This window comes from Harpia harpyja, chromosome 1, assembly GCF_026419915.1.
Source record: "Harpia harpyja isolate bHarHar1 chromosome 1, bHarHar1 primary haplotype, whole genome shotgun sequence".
Lineage (NCBI taxonomy): Eukaryota > Metazoa > Chordata > Aves > Accipitriformes > Accipitridae > Harpia > Harpia harpyja.
In genome coordinates this window covers 55,072,443-55,095,918 of record NC_068940.1, presented here as the reverse complement: position 1 = coordinate 55,095,918, position 23,476 = coordinate 55,072,443, and the positions used below count along the sequence as shown (strand labels likewise).

General features: G+C 37.8%; 2 protein-coding genes across 10 annotated transcripts in view; one reads left to right on the top strand and one right to left on the bottom strand.

Moving 5' to 3' along the window:
* Positions 1-13,244, top strand: part of CUL1 (cullin 1) — a 53,773-nt gene extending 40,529 nt beyond the window's left edge. For all 3 annotated transcript variants that reach the window (XM_052795260.1, XM_052795254.1, XM_052795270.1), the window contains 13 exons: positions 1,974-2,081; positions 2,172-2,278; positions 3,458-3,506; positions 4,055-4,186; positions 4,767-4,884; positions 5,860-5,936; positions 6,693-6,824; positions 8,219-8,311; positions 9,130-9,177; positions 9,268-9,350; positions 10,829-10,934; positions 11,692-11,805; positions 12,705-13,244. In XM_052795260.1, the coding sequence (XP_052651220.1) occupies positions 1,974-2,081; positions 2,172-2,278; positions 3,458-3,506; positions 4,055-4,186; positions 4,767-4,884; positions 5,860-5,936; positions 6,693-6,824; positions 8,219-8,311; positions 9,130-9,177; positions 9,268-9,350; positions 10,829-10,934; positions 11,692-11,805; positions 12,705-12,785 (1,248 nt within the window). In that variant the 3' untranslated portion in view covers positions 12,786-13,244. The remainder of the gene's footprint in view (positions 1-1,973; positions 2,082-2,171; positions 2,279-3,457; positions 3,507-4,054; positions 4,187-4,766; positions 4,885-5,859; positions 5,937-6,692; positions 6,825-8,218; positions 8,312-9,129; positions 9,178-9,267; positions 9,351-10,828; positions 10,935-11,691; positions 11,806-12,704) is intronic.
* A 2,510-nt stretch (positions 13,245-15,754) lies between these two features.
* EZH2 (enhancer of zeste 2 polycomb repressive complex 2 subunit) overlaps positions 15,755-23,476 on the bottom strand; it is a 50,444-nt gene continuing 42,722 nt past the window's right edge. For all 7 annotated transcript variants that reach the window (XM_052795325.1, XM_052795291.1, XM_052795283.1 and 4 more), the window contains 8 exons: positions 21,398-21,438; positions 20,183-20,308; positions 19,622-19,800; positions 18,657-18,752; positions 17,991-18,072; positions 17,080-17,160; positions 16,876-16,960; positions 15,755-16,091 (listed from right to left, as the gene is read on the bottom strand). In XM_052795325.1, coding sequence (XP_052651285.1) covers positions 16,031-16,091; positions 16,876-16,960; positions 17,080-17,160; positions 17,991-18,072; positions 18,657-18,752; positions 19,622-19,800; positions 20,183-20,308; positions 21,398-21,438 — 751 coding nt within the window. In that variant the 3' untranslated portion in view covers positions 15,755-16,030. The remainder of the gene's footprint in view (positions 16,092-16,875; positions 16,961-17,079; positions 17,161-17,990; positions 18,073-18,656; positions 18,753-19,621; positions 19,801-20,182; positions 20,309-21,397; positions 21,439-23,476) is intronic.

Here is a 23,476-nt window from a genome sequence, read left to right as displayed (position 1 = left end):
TGTAATGACTGCATGGAGAATAGTAAAAACTGTAGTTTTTCACACAGATTAAAATGTTTTACATGTGTGTAGTGTCTGTTTACCTCCATAGTTTTAAGCGTGTAGCTTTTTAGCAGTGTTTATCGTATAGGAATCTTCAGCTTCATTTGTAGACATCAGCTTAGATTTTGAAATGAGATGGGCTGCCCCGACTGGTCATCTCTCTTGAGTTTCTTTGTACTTAGGCCTTGAAAAATTTCCCAGAAAAATGAAAGCTTTCTTCAGGAATTAGTTCATCTTTGAGAGAGGGGAAGCCTGAGATTTGTATGTATTAGTTCTTTTGACTCCCAACTGTTCACAAGACTCTTCCTGATCATGACACTTTTTGTTGTTTCTTTGTCTTTCTCTTTTGTTCCTTTTCCCATATGTTCGTTCTTTGTTTTCATAACAGTATCTCTGGCTGTGTTCCTTGGGAACCATCTTGCCTCTTCTTCCAACGTCCATCACACCACTGTATCACTATTCCTCATTGCCTTGTTAGCCCTCTATCACACTTAGGTAGGATTGATTCTGCCTGACTTCATTTATCTGTGCTGTGTCTAAACAGATAATCAGCTCCGCAAGTGCTTCTCAGTTTCTCTGTAGTCAGTAGAGAGAAATAGTCATACCAGCTTGACTCATCTGACCTATTTTAGATTTTTACTGCAGAATGAGTTGTGCTGTAGACTCCATTAACTATATTAACAAGACTGCTCTTCAGTCAGAAGATTACTGCTTTTTGTGCCGTTGGTGGGGGTTTGGGGGGGTTTTTTTGAGTCCTTGTAATCAGTAGATGCCTTTCTGAATGTCCTTCAAGTCCACTTGAATTTCTTGTCTGGAAGGTTCTCAATCTCAGTTCTTTATCTCAAGCATGGTATTAGATCAGTGGTCCATGTAGTCTCTGTATGTCTTCAAGTGGCAACGGGAAATGTTTTTCAGGATCCTGATGCAACCCTGCCCATCTTTTGCTGTTTGTTACCAGCATCCAGAAGTCTTACAATAAGAATGTTACAGGAGTACCTCCATGCCTAGTCCTTTTATTTATGGACCTGTTGTCCATGAGTTTGTCTAATCTGTTCTTGAACCTGCTGATATTACCTGCTTCCAACAACCTCCTGTGGCAGCAAGTTCCAGAATTCCACTACCTTATATGTAAAGATGTTCTTTACTTCATCTGTCTTAAACTTGTTTCCTATCGCTGTCATCAACTGCCCCATAGTTATAAATGTGGCTTTTAGTGATTGTTCATCTTTTCTGTCATACTCCTGATTTTGTAAACCTTGGTCATAGGCCCTTTCAAACTTCTGATGTCCAAATTGAAGACTTCTGGCCTTTTTAGTCTGTTGTTTTAGTGGCTGCCGTGGCTGCCTGGTGTTTTAGTTGCCCTTCACTGTTCCTACTCTGACTCCATCTTTATTGAGATGCAGGGATCAGTAATTGCACGTAGGACTCAGTCTGTTTATTGGCATTTGACTGTCACTGGGTGTTGAACTGATAATTTTTAAGAACTGTCGACAATGACTGAGGTCTCTGTACTAAGTTGTACCTATTGGGGATACACCTGTTATGTTCTTACTAAAGATATTTATTTCAAGGGTTTCTTCTATAGCAACTGCCATTTTATGATTGTCCAGCTCTCTTGGGTCTGATTCAAATTAAGCTTATGTCTTTGAACATGTCCTTGGAAATGATTGTAATGGTTGAGTAAGTCTTCTTTTGTACTGTATAACATAATACACTCTGCACTATGGTTGCTGTAAATGAAAGCTTGTGCTAATGTAAGTCAGTCCTGGACATAGGACCTAAGCTAGTCTGGGTACTGTTTTACCTTTAAAATGTTTCTAATATAGACTTTCCCCATAAAAATTTGCTTAGGCCAGTGAATAGCTCCATTTTGGAGGAAATAGAAAGCAGGAAGTTAGTGGGTTGCAAAAACCAATCTGTCTTTATTGCAGGATCCAAAAATGTATGTACAGACAGTGTTGGATGTCCATAAGAAATATAATGCTTTAGTCATGTCTGCATTCAACAATGATGCTGGCTTTGTGGCTGCACTAGACAAAGTAAGTATATGTAGCAGTATACGAACTTTTTTTTTTTTTTCTATTCTGTGTTTTGTCTCCCAAAATTTCACTGTCTTTTGTGATTTATAGGCTTGTGGTCGATTTATAAATAATAATGCAGTGACAAAAATGGCTCAATCATCCAGTAAATCCCCAGAGCTACTGGCACGATACTGTGACTCTTTACTAAAGAAAAGGTACGTCTTCAAAGACAAATTATTATTTCGCGTTGGCTTTTGTTTTAAAAGGTTCTAGCATATGAAGTTTTATATAGTATCTTCAGAAACAGAACTTAATGTTTCAAGAAAAATTAATTATACCAAATTCTGAATACAAAAATTTCAATAGGACCGTTCCTAAAGATTATGTGGAGTTTACTTTTCCTTTTTAAAGATGAGGGGGCAAATAATAAAAGATCTAAGAGCTTTCTTTCCTTATAGGAAACTAAGTTCTATTTTTTTTTTTAATAAAACAGAAGGGGTTTTTTAGTTTGTTTTTGGTTTTGGTTTTTTCCAAAAAAAATTTGAGTTGTGTCATATGTTGTAAAGAGATGCACATTCCTTTTTTCCATTAAAACTCGTGCTTTCCTCCTGTTGTTTTCTCTATATCTATATTCCATCTGGGCAGAAATTGAGGAAGACAAAAACTGCTTTCTAACTTCTTGTGGCTCATAATTTAAGGTATTTGGCTTCAAATGATTCAGCAGCTCATACACTGAGTTGGTATCAGTTCAGTTCATGCTGGATTGGTGTCAGTTTTGTCACTAGCAGCTTTTCTAGCTGTTTTGGGGGAGGAAAAAATCCACCACCAAACAACCCAAAACCAGAAGAACTTGCTTTTCCCTTCCCCATCTCCTCCTTCCTTCAGCAAAGGATTTATTTTCTTCTTTATAAATACTAGCTTTCTGAACAGTAGATTTGGTGTATGCCTGATGGACAAGCATGATATGGAGGAAAACAATGTGGTGTCACCTGAGCTCTCACCCAGTCAAGACCCAGCTCTCTGAGCTGTTTTCTTTTCACTGTACTAAGATAAGAAATGAAGATAGCATTTAGCAGCAGAAAAAAGGCAGGAAGAGAGAGATCCATGTTTAAGCCCATAAATCCTGAGAAGTATCAGGCTAGCAGGAAGTCCCGAGCAATTCATGGTCCAGGACTTCAACCTGTTGTTTAAAAATCGCTTACTTCAGAATTGCTTACGTGTGGAGTAGTGAAGAGAAGTGTTCATTTCATTACACTGTTTCCTCTCTAAAGAGTCTTTGATCCCAAAACTACTCAATCTGTGTTCCTTTATTTATGAAATTTCCGTATAAATCCATATGTTGTTTTAATTCAGTGGTTTGGGGACTTATTAAAAATGCACTACCTTAATTGCAGCTCAAAGAATCCAGAAGAAGCAGAATTGGAAGATACACTCAATCAAGTGGTAAGATATCTATAAATACAGTTCTCTTCTGTGTAAGCTTTGACAAGATAGTAATACTCGATTATCACACAAGTCAGATGAGAGAAAACGTTTTGTATGTTTGATTTCATTACTTCATATTTCAGCTTGTCAGTAATAATCTTCATCTCTGTGTGGCTTGTTGGTTGTATTTCTTTTTTTATTAAAAAAAAAAAAAAAGCCCTTTACAGCAGATTTAAAGTGGCTAAATGGAATTTAAGCTTTTATTTCATTTTTATATAGACATATATATAATTTCTATAATGTATTTTTATATAATTACATATATGCACTACATATTTATTCATATATAAGGCTGTACATGTGGAATATACAGTTAATGTGTTTAAAATAGTATCCACATTTGAAACAAACAGCACCACTCCCCTGCCCCCACCAAAAAAAAACCAAACCAAATAAGCCTCTGCCCTTAAAAATTTAAGTGCAAATGAAGTAGCTACTGCTACAGCTTTTTCAAGACAAACGCTTAAATTTTGTTTTTTTCTTGCAAATTATCTTGCCTTTTCCAGATGGTCGTCTTCAAGTACATTGAGGATAAAGATGTGTTTCAAAAATTCTATGCTAAAATGCTGGCAAAAAGACTTGTACATCAGAACAGTGCTAGTGATGATGCTGAGGCAAGCATGATCTCTAAACTAAAAGTGAGTATTCCATGACTGTCCTATGATCTACCATATTGCAGGTCTTCAGGCTGCCTTGGAAAGCACTGATGTATGTCCTTTCATTTCATTATTTTATGTACAATAGAAAAATACACAACCTGGGTTTTCTCCCTTTTTTTTTTTTTTTTTTTAACCTCCTAGGAACTTGTAGTGCATGTCTGTCTGGTGGAGACCTAGGAGCTTGTACTGCATGTCTGTCTGATGGAGTTAAGCGTAATTATTCTTATCCAAATGAGTGACATGGATATAATTATCCAAGGGAATGCCTGCTGAAAAGTTGCTTAATTTCATTAACCCTTGTTCATTCAAGGTCAAGCAAAATATGATCCAGTACTCTTTTAATAGTCTCTTTCATTGTGTGTTTTGCTTCATTTTTAAACAAAATTTTCTTCAGTTTTTGATGACAGTTAAAGAGCATGTCTAGTTGGGATCAGTACTTTGAGTAAGGGAAATACTGAACTTTGTACATCATCTTTTAAGAAAATAGGCTCCAATACTTTGTTCTCATTCTCCAATGTCAAAAATGTCTTGCTGATATATCTGTGCTTTTAAAATACAGCAAGCTTGTGGTTTTGAGTATACCTCCAAGCTGCAGCGGATGTTCCAAGATATTGGTGTAAGCAAGGACTTGAATGAGCAATTTAAAAAGCACCTGACCAATTCAGAACCATTAGATTGTAAGTAATACATTTACCTAAGTTATTGTTGAGTAGTTTAGCTTCCTCTTATTTCTACAGAGCTAACTATATGAGGGAAGTATTCGATTGAAACATCATACCTCCAGAAATTAGAGTTAGTATTGTTTTGACCAAGATAGATAGGATTTTTAAATTAGTCTTTTAGGTCTGTACTTTGTCTTCTAATAGCACTTTATATCTTCTGTTATGGGTAGCCTCCTCCTGATTTTGCAGCTCATATGTAGGTATGTAATTAAATTAAGTTGAATTCTGTCTTTTTTTCTTTTTTTTTTTTTATTGGAAAGATGTTTTTCTTTAAACAGTTTTGATTTTGAGCACAACATGGCTTAAGTTCATACTTGCGTGAAAGTATTAAGGAAAAAAGGATCTTGTGTTTTAGGTTGTTAGACAGTCCTATCACTTTTTTATAAAGAAATATTTTTTTCACTGAAGCATGTTGAAGCAAATTCTTTAAAGAATTTATAATTACTTGTTGGATTACATTTAGAGTTTTGTATTGTCAGGCTTAAATTTTACTTAGTTTTTGTATTATTCTGACTTGCCCAAAATGCCTTACAAGTATAAATGTGAAATGTTTATTCTTGCAGTTGTGTGCTGTGGAGTGATGAGTTTTAGTTACACATAAAAATGAACGCTTACGATTTTTACACTTGCATGTTAAAAGAGAAGTCTGTTGTGGGGATAGAAACAGGGTAATAACTTCTAGAAATAAGAGAAAATTGAGTGACTGTCACAGTAAATCTAAAGCTTTCCAACTGCAGCAACATCTTACTTGAATTCCTTTGGTTTATGGTCCAATTAAAAAAACATATATTGATTAATGATTTTTCACCATGTTAGTTTGAGCAAAAGGTAGAACCGTTTCTTGTTTGTGTTAGAACTGGAACTGCATCTTCGAAGAGGGGGTGGGAGCAAGGGGGATAATGCAGCTCAGCCTCTTCACCTCTCTTCCAGTGGATTTCAGCATCCAGGTGCTGAGTTCTGGATCGTGGCCGTTCCAGCAGTCCTGCACGTTTGCTCTGCCATCTGAGGTGAGGCGCTTGCACTTGGTTCATCTGAACATGGAATGATCACGTGAGAAATTCATTTTACAAGGCTGGTGTCTCCTCCTGTTTTGTTGTGTGTCAGAGAGGACTGGACGTGTCTCTGGTGTTTGCCTATTTGGCTGGAGGATATTTGGAACAAGATTAAGTGAGTAAGGTAGTAGGAGGGAACTGTGTGAAATATGTAACTTTTCTCCTGTGGAAAGACCCTGGTTAATGAATCTTTCTTCAAAACATTCAACAATAACTGAAGCAAATCTTTGTTAGTGTATTTTTCTGTGTATACTTTCATTTAAGAAACTTTTTCTTGCCATTGCTTCGGCTCTGTCCAGTAAAATCTTTAGCTATTATAATCATTAGGTTTCTGTTGAGTGCTTATCCAGAATAGACAAGACATGAATACTTAACATCAGAAATAAGTTTTAACTGCTGTTACCTGGAGGATGAAGGCGGTTAAAAGAAATCGCCTTTCTAGCCTTGCTTAGTGTATCATAAAAGGAAGAATGGAACTTAAATACTGTTTAGGTTTGTATTGTTAATGACACTCTAAAGGGGAAACACATAACAAAGGGAAATTTTCATCCAGTCTGAAGAATTTCAATACTTTAGATTTCTGTTTGTCTTATTCAGACAACATGGCAGTCGAGGGTGATCAGATTTGATTCTCCTTTGTTGGTTCCAGACCATGTTCTAGTAAATGAAGGTAAATAATACTCTTTATTTGTTGTTGTTGTTTTTATACAGTTAGAACGGAGCTATCAGAGATTTACTGCATTTTATGCCAGTCGTCATAGTGGAAGAAAATTAACATGGTTGTACCAGCTGTCCAAAGGGGAATTGGTTACCAACTGCTTCAAAAATAGATACACGTTACAGGTAAGGATAACGTCATGCCAATAGAAGTACTTGGTGATGATTGCATTTAGAGGACTGGGTGCAGCTAATCATTTGAAAGACATGCATTCAAGCTCTGCTCCACTGCTCTTATGTTATCTGGATGAGCTGCTCAACCTCTTTACTGCTCATTTGGAGATAATTGCTTTGCTTTGCTTTACTTTAAAGGACCATTGTGCAGATAAATGCATGAAGTGTGTAGATGTTGAAGTAGTGGAGTTCCTGTGAATACCTGTGCCCGCACACAAACTAATTTTAATAGATAATGCAGTGAATTGAGCTGTATTTTATTTGTATATTGAAATATCCGTTAACAGTATGTAATGATGTATCACAATTAAGTATTTTAAATCATTCAATTCTTTAATTGGGGTGAGGGGGTGTACATTCATATGTATACACACATATATGTTTAGCTACTATTTACAATGCTCACATGCATTCATTAGCTTTATTCCTGTGAAGAATGCTACTGTCTTTAAATAAAGCAAAGCACAGATGCAAGACCTGATGGCTACAGATCTGTGCATTACTGAAATGAACATAAATCTTAGCCCTCCCCAGATAGTTGTTGGTGTTGTGGTTAATAGAACCTTTGTTATATGTTTGATTTATTTACTGATTCTTAAGATCTGTGTTTAAAAGAAAATTAACTTAGAAAAGGGAGTACATTACTTGTAGCTTAAAGAAGTGTTGAACTGGGTTGTGTGAGACAACTGCAACCTCTTTGCATAAGATCTGATGCTTCTTATACTTTTCTGTCTGCTTTCTCTCAAAAAGTAGACAGAGGAGGGGAGTTTGCAACAGTGAGAAGATACAAGATAATCTCAGAGTTTGAACTTGTCATCAACATATGTTAATCCTGTGGTGATAGACATGAATAAGCCACTGATAGCTGCCTTCTTTATAAATTTGGTTTCATTATTCTGCTGGAGTTAGGAGGATTGTGAGGATGAATTTAGTATTCTGTGTATGTTTTAATGAAGATTAAATGGGTAAGAGTCAGGGATTGACAGAGGAAAATAATTTAAAATTATTTTAAATAATAATAATTATTTTAGCAAGTAGAAAGATAAGGCTTTGACACCATAACAGAAGATTTGATGAAGTGTCTGCAGCTAGTTAAATGATCATAATCTTAGGGTTTATGTTTAGATAATGATGGAGGTAGAGTTCTGGTTGTATAAGTAACATCAGATTTTTCTGTATTGTGTAGTGGTTAGCACTAGTTGGCTGTTCTCTGTTGTCCAAATGTTCCAGTATATGTATTCAACTGGTGAGTTTCAGGCTGTTCGAATTCAAAAAGTATGTATGTTCATTCTCTTTCTCCGATTTCCCCCCTTCTCCCCTTCATTCTCTTTTTTTGGATCTGTTAGGCATCCACATTCCAGATGGCGATTTTACTGCAGTACAACACAGAAGATGCCTATACCGTGCAGCAGTTGACAGACAGTACTCAAATAAAAATGGTAGTGACTTTGCACATTTTACCACACTCTTGTGAACAAGTCTTTTGGTCTTCAGGGCTCTTCCTGATATCATAAGACATTGGGATTAGACATGCTTGAAGCCAGAGTCAGTCTGTCCTGAAGGAGACAGACGTGCTCTATTCTTGGTCAACTTCCTTCCCTGGTTTACTTTCCTGTAATTGTAACTGCCTAGTCTTCTGATGAATCTTGGTGTGTATATACTCCTGTTTATGACTAGAGTGAATTGTCTAGCTTCCTGCTGAGCTCTGGTAGTAAGTTTTCAGTGTTTCACTACGTACATTTTTAATATTGAAAGACAACATTCTAGGAAAAACAGTGTTTTCCCTAAATGATCGATCTGCAGATCCGTTCTTCTTTACATCTCAAGGCTTATATACATGAACATAGTAAAATCTGCGGTTTCATTGGCTCATTTTGTTTTGTGGAAAAGGTTCCCTCTTTTTGTTTCCAAGTAGACTTTATGGCCCACGGTTTATTTGGCATCTGTGTCCTTTACTTTTAGAAATACATACCTACAGAGTTACTGCTGATGATGGTTTACAGCAAACCCAGAAGTCTTATGGGGTTGCCATTTATTATAGATGCTATTTGACTGGCCGCAAGGCGAATAGGTCCTAATGCACAAAAAGGGCCTTATTACATTTTACTTCTGTGTACTACATTTTTACTGCTTTTTTTCCCGCTCATTTTGTAGTGTTCTGCACTCATTAGTTCTTATGTGTATTCTTGTTGAAGTATTTTAAGTTAGAGAAAGGTGGTGTCTGTCTGTGCTGGTAATATTTTCTGTAATTTTGTAGGATATCTTGGCACAAGTTCTACAGATACTGTTGAAATCAAAATTGCTTGTAAGTACTCTTGCTTCTTTATGACCTGTTTAACATTCAGCAAAATGTATTCATGTTTATTTATTTGTTTATTTTTTTTATTTCTTGCAGGTTTTGGAAGATGAAAATGCAAATGTTGATGAGGTTGAGTTAAAACCAGATACCTTAATAAAACTGTATCTTGGTTATAAAAAGTAAGGAAAAACTTCAGCAGTGTAAATCACTTGTGTATAATGGGTAGCATCTTCCTTCTCTGCTTTCAAAATTTGGGTAAAGCCTAATATACCTGGGATGAAGCTCCAGGGTTCAAGTGCCAATTCAAATATAGATCCAAGGTGTACCAGCTTTAAAGGAGAGGGTTGGCTAGTAGGGGTGGTGGGTAAGATTTCAGCTATCTGACTTTATCATAAAGTCTCTCAAGGCCTGGACATATTTTCGTACGTCCTTTTTGTTCCTTGATTCTTGTATAATTTATTTCTGGTAAGAAATTGTGCTAGTTTTTACTGAGGTGCATGACTTGCATGCACTCAGCAAAATACATTATAAGGTTACAGTAGTGTACAGTGACCAGCAAAGGTCAAAGTTTTAAATGTTCATCCACTAGAGATAACATGAGAAGATCAGCAGGGTCATTTTAGAACCTCAGAGTGTACAGTGATTTGAAAACATAATAAACATGATTTTTAGTAGGTTTTTATTACGTACTTTAACCAGTGTTATCTTCAGCGTTTGTATATTTTAAGCAGTTCGCAGTACTGTGGTGACTTTTTATCATGCTTACCAGAGCATAGACATACACACACATAAATTCAGTGGAGTTCAGTACTTCCTGAAGATGAGATCTCAGGTGAAAGAAACATTATAAAACTTTTCCTTGTACATTATTCTTTATCTGCTTTTTTCCCTCCTTGAGCAATAATTAAAGGTTTGAGAATTCACGGTCAGTTACGTTAATGCAGTAATGGAAACAGGCAGCATTGCTGCAGTGCGTGGCTCGGTGGTTCCCAATTTATGATGCACAGGACTATGCTAAACTAAGTAACAGATCCCTCCCCACTGCAGCCAAGAGGCTGAGCGCTGCCCAGCGCTCCCTGGTGCCCTGGTGCTGAGGCTCATTCCCCACTTGTGACACAACACCTTGTCTTGAGAGCAGTCACGTGTGGTTGTGGGCTTGCCCTAGTGCAACCGTGAGCACTGGGCAGCATGTGAAAGAAAGGCAGAATTCAGTTCTACAGAACAAATGGATTTCTCCACATTATGGTCAGAATCCAGTCTGTAAATTAGAAAGGCGATTCTATTTCCACTGACTTTCTTTGTCCCGTTCACTGACTGGAAGCTTGTTCCTAAACACAGAAATGTTTCGAATACAGTGTAATTGTACAGTGCTAATTTGACCTAACAGAGCACTAGGTTGGATTCAATAAGTTATGAACAATCACTAAAAAGGTATTTTGGTTGGTTGCGGTTTTGGGGGTTTTATTTATTTTTTTAAACTTGAATAAGATTGCCTAAAATTTTCAGAAGTGCCAAAGTCCCCTTTTGTTGTAAAAGCCACACCACCACAGTTACTTTATTTTGGAGTTGGGTTTTGTTTGGGGTGGGGGTTTTTTTGTTTGTTTGATTGTTTTTTAAATAGGCTAATTGTTTTATTAACTTCTGTTTTTCTTTACAGCAAAAAATTAAGGGTAAACATCAATGTGCCAATGAAGACTGAACAGAAGCAGGAGCAAGAAACTACACACAAAAACATAGAGGAAGATAGGAAACTACTGATTCAGGTGACTTATATTGCAGAATCCTGCCATGCTATGAACTTAGAATTACAGCTTTGTAATCCTTTCATGAAGCTTACTGTGGTGTTTTCTTAATTTTTATTAAAAGCCAACATGCCATTGCAGTGCACTGTGTGGAGCTAAAAATGTATTTACAGTACTCTTAAAGGCAATTGGGGTCTGTAAGAGAAAACATAGAAAGGCATGATAGGACACTTCTTCACATTTGTTCTGACATTATGTTGATGAGTGTTTGGGTTCCATGGATGCACACACTCACCAGACCTCTGTCCTGGGTGAAAACTGGTAATACCTAGGTAGTATGAGCTTAACAGCGTTTTTCTATTAGTTCATTTGGAATCCACTTGAGAAGCAAAAGGGAGGGGAAGGAAATACAAATGTACTACTAAGAGAGTGTCACAGTAAGGTTAAATATATAAAGAAGGCTTTCTGTTATATAAGTAGTTTCATGTTGCTCTTGGTACCAGTTGGTACTACTGTTATGACTGACCATAGGAGAGTAGTTTTTAAAATTCATGTGTCAAAGCTACTTCTGATGACTGTATTCTATGTAGAATCTAAGTTCTTAAAGTCTGTGTGAGTAGTTGACATTTGTAGGCATGCTTCTCCCCATCTGGTACTCAAGGTTGCTGTGATGATGCTTCTGTGCTAGCAGATGTGATCTGCTAGGGAAGGAAAATGGCTTTATCCAGAAGGACAGGTAGTTTGCTCCTAAGCACACCTTTCCGACTTTGCTGTGCAGGCTGCTATTGTGAGAATCATGAAAATGAGGAAGGTTCTAAAACACCAGCAACTACTTGGAGAAGTGTTAACACAGCTGTCCTCAAGGTTCAAGCCACGAGTTCCAGTAATTAAGGTACGTGAGAACCACATCTCTGAACCTGTATTCCAGGAGGTGAGGAGGATATATATAGACAAAATAGATGCTTCTGAATTAAAAAGAGAAGCTAAGGAAATGGGATGGGTAAGGAGAGATTTTTGGAATTGTAAATAAGTAGGAAATACTTTAACCAGAAATACTGTATTTCTCTTATGGTAATGTGCATGTTTTGTATTGTTGGCAGTGGTAAAATAGCAGCTTTCACATCAGTGCCAGCTTACAGCAGCCTTTGCTCCAGGCTTACCTCTTGTTTCTGCTCGCCCAGTTGTGAGAGTTCCACAAGTTCCTGCTTGTGGGCCAGCTCAATAGTTTCCTGATCTCTTCTAGAATAAAAAGGGGGGGGGGCCACTGTATTTAGTTATGGTTTCCTCATTGGTTTGTTTAGTGGTCCCACCAATGGTTTTTACATCCACAACCAAGGGGATAGGTGGGGCAAAAAACCGGCAGTGAAGAGCAGTTGCATAAACTGGCGCCAGTGCTGAAAGAGATGCACCCAGTTAAGTCATGAAACAGGCAGCTAGGTACTGCAACTGCTATCTTTAGTAACATTACAGTAAGCACTCTGCATCTTGGTTTAACTCTTTATTTGCTCTCTTACTGTGAAGTTGCTTGGCATACTGATGATCAGTTGATCTCCCAGTCACTACCCTGGAATGGCATCAAGTAAGCGTAATTCAGTTCAGTGGATTAGTAAGTCAGTCCTCTACTTGGATGTGGTTAGAAACAGGAGAGCTAATTGCCATGGTTTGTGCCCTTTGCCTACTCCCATCCTCTACTTGGCCTGAAACTCGGTGGCCAAAATAGTTCAAAGTTTGTAGCAACCACAGAGGGCTTTTCCGCCAGTGTCCCACTGCTTATGTTTGTTTCTCCTGCAGAAATGCATCGACATTCTGATTGAGAAAGAATACTTGGAACGTGTAGATGGCGAGAAGGACACCTACAGTTACTTGGCTTAACATTTTTATTAGCAATTACTTGACTGTGTGACACTCAGCAAATAGGTATGTGATGGAAAGAATGAAAGCAACGGAACTTCATAGCAGCCACCCTGCTGCCATTTGGACCTCCCTTTTTAAAAACTGAGACCAGGACTCCCATCAGCCAGTCTCAGATTTACATCAGAACTGCTCAGGATTGATACATTTCAAGTATGTAAATATGGACACCAATGCCATTTAACCTAATTTAAGAACAGAAAGGAATCAAACCCTTCTCCTTTAAGGGTTGCATGCTACTGCATTTAAATCAATACATTGGCTATATGATAAACAGCTGCCATCGCAGGCAGCACTTACAAATGTTGGCAGCACTTTGAGAGCGAGTCTGAATGGACCCATGTGTAATCTGCTATGAAAAACCATTTGTATAGTGTGTTTCATTTTTTAATGTGTGATAAATAAAAAAAAATTAAAAGATTTCTGTACAAGTTGCATTTGGTTTTATTGTTTTAAGTTTCATGACTTATCTTTCTAAATGTAAATAAAAGGTACAATGGTTATGAAAGTTATAGAAATTTGTTTTGCTTTTCCTCCTTTTCCCTGTTCTCTGGTGATTTAAGCACATTTTGTTCTCTGAAGAAATTAATTGTCATCTATCATCAAATGTGCGTGTTATTTCTTTTTTAAGAGGAGATGTCTGCGCTTTGGAAAGAAAAGAAAGTTGTGATGATTTCAGAAGATATGCAGAACAGAAAATACTTAAATATATATATGGCAATACTTGGTCATCTGAAATGGGAGCTGGTTTTAATACTGTTCAGTGTGCTATAAAATGCATCCCACTTGCCTAAATGCTGCCCTGAATAATTAAGGTTGAGGCTGCCCATTTCTTTGACTAGAACAGAAAATTGACTGTGTTCCTAAAGATTAATTAATTCCCATTAAATGCAACTTCTGCTGGAAATTAAAATATTTTTGAGTGTTACTACACATATATTGATTGACCAGGCTTCATTCTGCTCAGCATGTTTTGCATTCATTGTATACATGTGAAATGAGTGTTAGCTTTCCACATGTTACAAGCAAAACATTACCATCCTCACAGGTCTCAGTTTTGGTAATTTATATTTTCTATTCTTGATGGTGAAAAGAACCTAACTGCTGCAGCCAAACCCTTTTTCGCCCTTAGAATTTGATTTGTTTGGTGTTCGTTCTGGCACAAAGAAAAAGGAGCCAGGTTTTGTGTTGATACTGTTTTTCTCTGAGGGAAACTAATTTTTCATGGTTACAATTGAGCTCTGACCTACAAAAATGTCTGGGTTTAAAAAAAAAAAATATGGAGCAGTATTAAATGTGATCCAAACTGGTTGGGAAAAATGGGGGAAAAGTGTCATCCCCACTTGAGATTTTGCATGCTTGCTGTTGCTATTCTGAAAGAACTTTAATAATTGCACTAAAGACTGCTAGCATGGGTAACAGAAGCATCGTGGTGTTCAATTTTCAAATTGCTTTTTGAAATTTGGAATAATAGGGCTTGTGCTGCTTTCTGTGCTGGCTTTCTGGTTTTTTTAAGATGCTGTTTTGTGTTTTGTTTTTGTAAATGCTGCTTGCAGAAAGTTCGGTGTGAGTAGATTTTGTAGCAGGATACGAGTGGTACAGTGACAGAGAAGCAGGCTCAATGATGTTCGTATGCAGAAGGCCAGAAACAACCTGCTCAAAGCTAGCTTTAACCCATTGCTGGTTAAAGCAGCATTGCTTTTTGTACTGTATGCTGTCTCTTGCAGAGCTCTATTTTTAAAATGCATCTGCTGTCAATCTAGCTTCAGACAAGAGCCATGCTTTACCTAAGCAGGGAGAAAGTAAGTTTTTACTTTTGGACTTCCCCCGCATGAGTAAGATGAGGGGTATGAATTCTTAGTTCTTACTTAGTCCACCACAGAGCAAGGTGGCATCTGGCAGCTGAGTGCTGTATGTGAGAGTGTGGAAGCAGGCAGTGCTCCTTTGGCTCTTACTGAACAAGGCCAGTGAGTTGGAGCCTCCTCAGTGCAGAAGGTATACACAGTCATTAGTGACAAGATTTCTTGAAATCAGTTTTGCAAGTAGGCTGCAGAGTTCACACTCAGCTGGCAAATTGGAAATAAACGTGGTAGCCCTGTGCAAGACCCAAACAACTAGCTGCAATCTAAACACTTTTGGATAAAAACATATATAAAAAATTTTTAATAAGAGATACAATAAGCAAAATAGTGGTTGCTTACAGATAAACAAGAGATGCAGAAGAGAAATGTATGTGTAATTACTTTTGCATTCATTATTCAGTTTGTTGCTTCAGCGTAAAGCCACAGTTGAGGGCTGGAGTACCACTGCTGGTTCCCTTATCAAATGATGCCCCTCTGTCCTCATCAGTGTTTGTTCACTCAGTATGGAAATGAGTGAAAAGATTCATGGCACCTGCTTCGGCAGGTGAGTTGCCATTAAGGTAATAGGCAGATAGACACAAACCTTGTACCACAGATTTGTCTTTAAAGTAGGGTTTGTCCCAGAAATCACAGCTGTTATGGGGGTTTTTTTGGGGGGGACCCTTTTCCCCTCCCATTCAATGCATCTACTGCTAATGGACAGACCCTGTGTTAAGACTAAGGACAGATGAGACTTAGCAAAAGTAGAGAAATACTTTTTTAAAATTAAGTGCAGTTGATAGGAGTTTCTAAACTGCAACCATCACTTCAGAGAATGTAAGTGTAGCTTCATGCCAAGGGTAGATGAGAACTGCAAGACTATGACTCTCTGAGGCGCTAGATGCCAAAGTTCCACAGTCAGCTTGGGGGCTGTCTCCTACACTATTATCTTCACATTAATCTTAAATGGGACCTGAAGTAATAGTAACAGAAGTAGACAAGCATGGAGTTGCCTATGCTCAGAAGTTGAAAGTAAGTATTCACATTGCTTCCTCAACTGGCCAACACAAAATTCCAACTCAATTCCAGTAAAAATGAAGAAGTTCAAGTATCCTTTATTCAAGGTTGAAAAATGTACCACACCACATTATTGCAAAAGTTCATAGGTACAAAACACTTTGCAGCTGGTGAGAAGGCAATAAAAAGTTGTGTTGGTTTTTTTTAAATTTGTTACTATAAATTACTGTTACAGTACTTTGCAAATACAGAATTTCAAATTGCATCATTTTCATTTTTCTAAAATTGCCCACAGTACTAGAAATTCCTGAAGATAAGGCAGCTGTTTAAAAGAAGAGGTAGCTGGTGTCAAGGGATTTCCATTTCTCTTTCAATGCCCACATACTTAAGGGCATCAGCTTGGCTATATCTGAAATTAAAAAAATAAAACCAAAAATAAAAACCAGTACCACTGAACACTTCAGCTTCATTGTTCTGACAGCACCATAGCCTGGAATACTCTCATACTTAAAATTTCCCATAGTTTCCTCACCAGCTGGGGCCTTTATTCCTTGTGTGAATTTGCAGATGCAGAACAATGCTGACCACTCAAGAAACTGCTTTTAGAGGACTTTGACCGAGAGGAAACAATATGCTATAATTCCACATTTTTTTGCCTTGAATCTCACAATGCTAAAGTTAAGTTTGGCTAGTAGAAAGCAACCGCATTTCTTAAGGTTGACTTAATAGTATTGTCACTGGACAGCTTCATTTTCAAGCGAGATGATTTTAGAGGGAAGTATGAACACAATCTTGGAAGCACTTCTCTGTAATAACACAAGAATACTTCTTGCCCATTTCTGAATGATGGGAGAAACAACCTGTACTGGTACCTAGGGAACCCTACCAGATAAAGTTTAATATGCCAGTCTGCCTGGAAAAGTTGTGAAGGTCTGTCTCCATTTGTCACTAAACTTTCCTCTATACAAGCTGCTGTTCCAAGTTTGCAAGGCTCTTAACCTGCTGCTCTGCTCAGGTCAGTCTTACTACGGTATCTGGCTTTAAAAACAAAAAAAAAAATGCAAGGGGACTGCTGCTCAGTTGCTGAGACCTGAGGTTATAAGGAGGCAGGCACAGTAATTATGAGCTAGGCAGAAATACTGAAAGCTAATGCAGTCTATGATAGGAAGAAATGACAAAATCCATCTACCAACCTGTAGTCAAAGAACAGTTCTTCACCAGTCTGAATGGCTCTTTTAGCAAATATTCCTATTCTGTGATCGCCATTAACCATCATAACTGTTTAAAAGAAATATAAACTTGTATTAATACAAATACTGATAAAATGCATATTCTAAATAAGTATCCCACAACACTTCATACATTGCTAAAAGCAAGTAAATTTAAAACTTACTTACCTTTTGCATAGCAGTTGGGATTTACTGAATGGTTTGCAAATCTAATTTTGTTGCCCTTGCGTGTTGCATCAACCACAAAATCTAAGGGGGAAATAAAACCCACAAATGATGGATAAGTCACCTACAAACAAATTTTTGTGTTTACTATCTAGTGTGCTTCGATTTTATCAGCTGGAAAAAGTAACTTCTCAGCTTCCCAGATGGAAGAGCTGGCACTTCATCCTATGATAGCTTTATTGTTCTGCAAGACTCAAAATAGTCCTGTTGCCCCACACTGTGCTTTCAGTTTGTCTCCTACCACAGTGGTACTACCTTAATTTCTCATTTGAAGCTTCTCTACCTTTATTCCACAAGGACAAGCTCCATAAATATGCTAAGTCAACATTGATATAAAGCAGCTTTTTTTCCTCCTTTCAAATACTTTCTAGTATTTCACACTTGACACAGTGCAGTCTGTTATTTTTCTCTTCAAGTGGCAGTAGCCACATGCCACTCATCTGCGTGGGGTTCCCCCCCCTGCCCTGACACAAAATTACCATCGTAACTTACTGCTAATTTAAGTCACAGCAAAACTCTTTCCCACAATACCTAACAAGCCTTTTAAATTCTTTAGGCTGCTTCACTTAATGCTTTCACGCAATGTTACTCCATGAAATTCTACTTCTACTCATCTTGTGTAGTTGGCTTGTGTAATAGGCTCCATCACTACTATCTAGTTGACTAACATTTAAAAAAAAAAAAAAAAAAAGCACTGGATATCAATATTAGGAATCCACACATTGCTAGGAAAAGATGTGCAGAAGAACAATTTCTCAATGTTACCTGCTGCCTGCAAAAGAACCGGGCTGAACAAAATGGTGAGCATACATGTTTTATTTATGCTGCAAGGGTTGTGACTAATACATACATACCATTATTCAAGTTAAACAGAAAGCTGCACATGTATTTGTCATATACTTTTCCTCTTCTGTCTGCCTCATCCTGAGAAATAATCTGAAAGAAATAGTACTTGTAAAAATTACCACCTTTTCCCTTTTTTAACCATATCAGCTGAAGGTCAAAAACCCCAGACATTCCGAAAGAAAGGTGAGGTTTTTTATTCTCTGGGACTGAAAATATTCCCAAAGTACTGTTTTCAGCAAGCATTCTGCACTTACCAAACAACCATGGTTTGCTCTTAGCATAAATAAGTTTTTTCAGAGCAGAAGGAAAAGCAAGTATTGCTTCTCAACTCAAAAATCAAGACTGCATACCTGATTAAGGGTTTTATTACTATAGAATATTAGCACTATACTAAACGATTCTGCACAAAATTCCAGGCACATCTGAATTGAAATTACATTTAAGATAAAAACTACATTCAGCCTCTCATTCTCACAAAGGCCTATGTCTAATTTTTTGTGACATTTCAATCATCTAGCTCCTGGGTTTGGAGCCTCTGACAGCAGTACCTGTATACTTAGTCAATCACATCTCTCTGTCCAAACATAATACCAAGTTAGACAGTCTCCTGGTCTCTAGCCAACACGTAACTTCACCAATTAATCTCATACATAACCAGTGTTCTCCATCCTTACCTCACCACAGTACTCGGAGATGAATTCATTCTTCTGTACAGGATCTTTGATGAAAATTCCCCAGCCTGCCACATCTGAAGGTGCCAATAGCAAGTGCTGTGGGAGAGAAAAACCAAAAAGTTTAGACATCCCTGGCTTGGATTTGGTTTTTTTGTTTTATTGTTGGGGTTTTGTGTTTTGTTTTGTTTTGTATTACTCAGTGAAATGTATGCTGGGACTCCAGGAGAGAAGACAAATACAGATTCTTATAATTATCACATGCACACTAAAATTACAGCTTGTGGATCAGAAAAGAGTGAAAGAACATGATCAGAAAAGATGTGAAAGAAAAGCCATGTGAAGTACTTGAAAGCCAATAAAAATTTTAATTTAACCTTGAAATGAGGGTGTTACATAAAAACATATACACTAAGGACTTCAAACTAGAAAGGTCTGTACACAGGAGCCTACTACTGATGAGCTCAGTATTCTACTGAACTAGTTTGTGAGATGTTCCAGAGCAGAAATAAACCTTGGTTTATTTATTTAACAGAGCTGAATGGGCTTTCGAGATATCTTCAGTAGGCTGTATACAAGTTTGTGCTTTAGAATCAACAACTGAAGAAATAGCCAATATCTATGTCTGAGCCAAACTTCCTTATGCTGAACTAGAGAAAGACTGACAAGCCAGCATATTAAAACAGCAGCATATTTGCACATTACAAGTGAAGCCTGAATGGGGAAAAGGAGATATTCTACTGCAGTGTTACACAGAAAACACTAATTGGTACATGATGAAGTGTACACTGAACTTAACCGCAGCACATAAGCAAGGTAACATAAGTGACAGCTACCTCCCTTTTTGGTTTTTTGTTTTTCTTTTCCTGTTTGACAGCATGAAGGCAAAGAAATTCCATTTGCTGGCATGAAAATATAAAAACACCTCAAAACTAAGGCAATAGGCATGTAGTTGTATAACTACATACTTTTTTGGATCCTCTCTGAATGCTGCAGTTCTTGCAAGACACATTTTTGCTGTCCCAGTGGTCAGCTGCTCCACATGTTAAACAGAGGTCAGGATCACATTCCCGTACAGCTAGGTAACATGGGCACTGCTTAGTGTTGCACTGTGCTTTACAACGACATCCAGGAAACCTGTTTTGGCCTACAAAGGAATATATGGAAAACAAAAAGGGCAGGTATGAAAAAAGTCCATTGTAAAATTAAGACTATACAGATTATAGCATATTAGAACATTAAAAAAAATAGCAACTGCTATCTGTATAGGACATTCAAAGTACTGTAAATTCTTTCCTTTCCTGATTTTACTTTAGTCTTCTTCAATTTTAGTTCTGAAGACTGTTTCTGACTTCAATGGCTAATTAAGAGGTCCAAATTAAACTGAACATGTGCTCCCTTCTCACACCATTTAACACAATTTGCTGCTCCTGCAAACACTGTCTGCAGTACAGACAGACTGCTAGTACAGAGTTAAATGTTGGGACAGTGAAAAACATTTATAGATAGCTTTTAAATGTTTTACTTACATTCTGAGCTGCACTGACAAAACTTCTCACAGAAGTTTTGAGCAATTACACATGGGCATGAGCTATCACAAGGCTGACGTGGATGATCACATGGCTGATAGTTGTAAACATGATTCGATGACCCATCTGAATAAAAATAGCAAGATTTTGTAAAGTTGAAAGGTGCAAACAAACAATATGCAGTTCCCTTCACTCTTTAAAGCAGAAATTCCCTTTAGTCATTTAACTAAGAAAACCCCCAAAATGAACCAAAAAACCCAAACCTACGATGAGTGGGGTTAAAAAAATAAGACACCAAACCAGAACTGTAACATCAGTTAGGTGTTTGTCACCATTAGTTGCCTGCTTCCTAGGGCACTTCATTCTTCCCATTACTCAGCTGCTTCAAGTATTCAGAGCTGAAACTGTTTACTGTGGAAAACTGAAGAACGAAACTACAATGGTATAATTTCCTGTGTGAACATGTTCTAGAGTAACAACTATATTAATCAGCAAAGTAAATTTGCTCGAATACCCAAAGTAATTTTTACTCTGGAGCAACAGTCAACTTTCAAACAGATATACTGGCAAAATAATGCCTGGTCATTATACCACTGTGCTTTCCCAAGTCAATTTTCCAATACAGACAATGCTAACATCTTACAGGCAAGGAGGGACTATCGGGGACAAGTCTAGAGCTTTACCTATAGAGCAGCTAGGAGAATTTGGTGCTATATAAATTACATTTGCTGTTAATACTCCTGAGCTTGTGTTGGGTTTGCAATCAGCAATCAAAAAGGAGAGAGAAAGACAAACTGATCAATTATTTATGTTGCTAGAAGTCCCAACCACTCTCAACAAATTTTCAGATAACTATTTCTAAAATAAGCTGTTTTTAAAAATGCCGCTTTTTACTGCAGCTCCTGTTAATACCATTTTTATCTGTACTTCAATGAGGCCATACTGAAAGGATTGTAAATTCAGCCTCCTTTCCTTTTTATTGAATTATACAGAGCTCTTCCAGTTACATAAACCAAACAGTAGGCTTTTGTCCCTACAATATCTGTAATGAGAGCTTACTTTTTTCTTTTTATTCCCCCTATAATCTCTAGCTCCCCATAGAATGTATATAATGGCCTAACATTAAAAAAATCCAAAACCCCAAAAAACAAAACCAAAAAAGCAATAGTAGGATCTTAAAAGTTCAGGACATAAATTGAATGGAAAGATGCTAACCCTTTTTCAGCTGTATCTTTCTGCAATGAGCAGCCCACAACCTGCAAAAACACAAAACAAACACAAGAAGGTTGACAGGAACTCCTCCTGCAATGGGCTGGGAAAGGTAGCTGCATCTTGCACCCACACTTGACTTAAAATAGGAAAGTTGCTGGTACCATGAACTTCTGCTAACTGCACACAAGTCAGAAGTGGTTGCAGCAGAACCACCCTGTCCCAGTCTCTTCAAGCTGACAAGATCAACACTCTGCAGGCTGCTCCCTCCCCTTCCCCACACCATTCCTCTAGTCCCAGGGTTGTACTGACAAGCAGTCCCCACCCAGCCCAGGCTACAGAGATGCTTAAATCCAGGCGGCCTTGAAGGAAAACCTGCAAAGAGGAGGCTGCTGGAGCTGCTTCTAGCAGGCAGAAGCAGCAGCAGAAGGAAGGATATGGAACTGCAGATATGGAGGGACACGACTAAATAGGGGAGTGAAGGTCTGTCAGCTGTTTGCTTCACAGGACTTGGCCCCAGCACCACACTAGTAGACCCCTACAGATCACAGCCAGATATTACCCTTTATCTGCTGAGCTCCAAGTATATGACCACAGGACATCACATCTGTCTGGCACAGCCACACTAATGCAACCTCAGTATTTCTTCTGGTTGGACCAATTTCTCCCCAGTTTGTTCTGACTGGTGGTACTGTGCTAAGCCTTTTCCCTTCTACTTCAAACTCTATACACCTTTCTCTTACATCCTTACCATGTTCCATCAGTGTCCTCTTTCTCATTAGCTTAGCTAAGTACTCCCTTTGCAAGAAGTGTTGGTTTGCTGTGTGGTGGTTTGGTTAGGTTTGGGTTTTGTTGGGTTTTGCCCTTTTTTTGGGGGGGGGGGGGGGTGTTTTATTTAAGAGTACCATGCCTTTGGTTATCATAACATAACTCACTATACTTTCTTCAATTCTATGCAATTTAGTTAGCACTTGATTTTTGGTAAATAAACATAATTAAAAAATTTAGATTAGTGACTTTCAAAGTTTATACTTCTCAGACTTTCTTAGTAAGTCATATAGCAACATTAAGAGAATATGGGAGAAGCCACATTCCCTGGCCAAATAATACACTGCTAGCTGCACCTCACAACCTCACTTCCTGTTCAGGTTTATTTAGCAGTCCAAAATACTCGTGAACACATGTACTCAAAAATCCCCAGCACAGAACACTTTGAAAGCTCTTCTGCCCTTCAGTGAAGGCAACACTCAGAAGTTGCACTCAGCACTCTGAAAAAATACATCCTGCTGTAACTACTTAAATAGGACTTCTTAGCTGCTACTTGTTTCATAGAAGCATGGTATCAATTTCTACTTTAACCAACCAAATGGTGTGCTGGCCCCACCACCACACACAACAGCTTTCAGTAAACAAGATTCTCTTTGCAGTTGCCCTTTCAAAGCTTTACCACTAGACTTAACATTAAGTGCTCAACAGCCAACTTTCTTAAAAGCATTTGAAGGAACCCATACAAGTTAGTAACCCACAGAGGCAGACTTGTCCAAGTAACTGAGGTTGAGGGGAGGGAACAAACCCAAAGACTATCAGCATTACAGAGCACTGTAATAAATAGATGACATTCCTATTAAGAGTGACTCACTCTGGGAAAAAAAGGCTACCAACATATATTTATGAATTATGAGATGCTGACTCTTTGTAAGAAGACAGTTCCCATACAATTGAAAGAAGGAGTGCAATTTTGACTTAAATTACTCTAATGCACATCAAACTACTTTTCTTTTTGGATAGCTGGTATTCAGCAATGTAACATATACCGTATTTTTTAACAATTCTTTCACAAAAGCTTGTCTCTCAGCCCAAGATAATAAGGACCTACTAGCATACCAAACCGTTAAAAGCTTTCTGTGTAGAGACTTCTTAAAACACCATTTCATTAGCAGTTAGTATGAGCTTTTCGTTTTGCATTTTTTTAAGGTGGGCATTATCCTAATACTTTAAAAGTAAAATACCACTTGGTGACTAGTTGCCACCTGAGACTTTTTGGTTTCCACAGGAAAGTATAGACTGTATGGACAAGGTCACCTG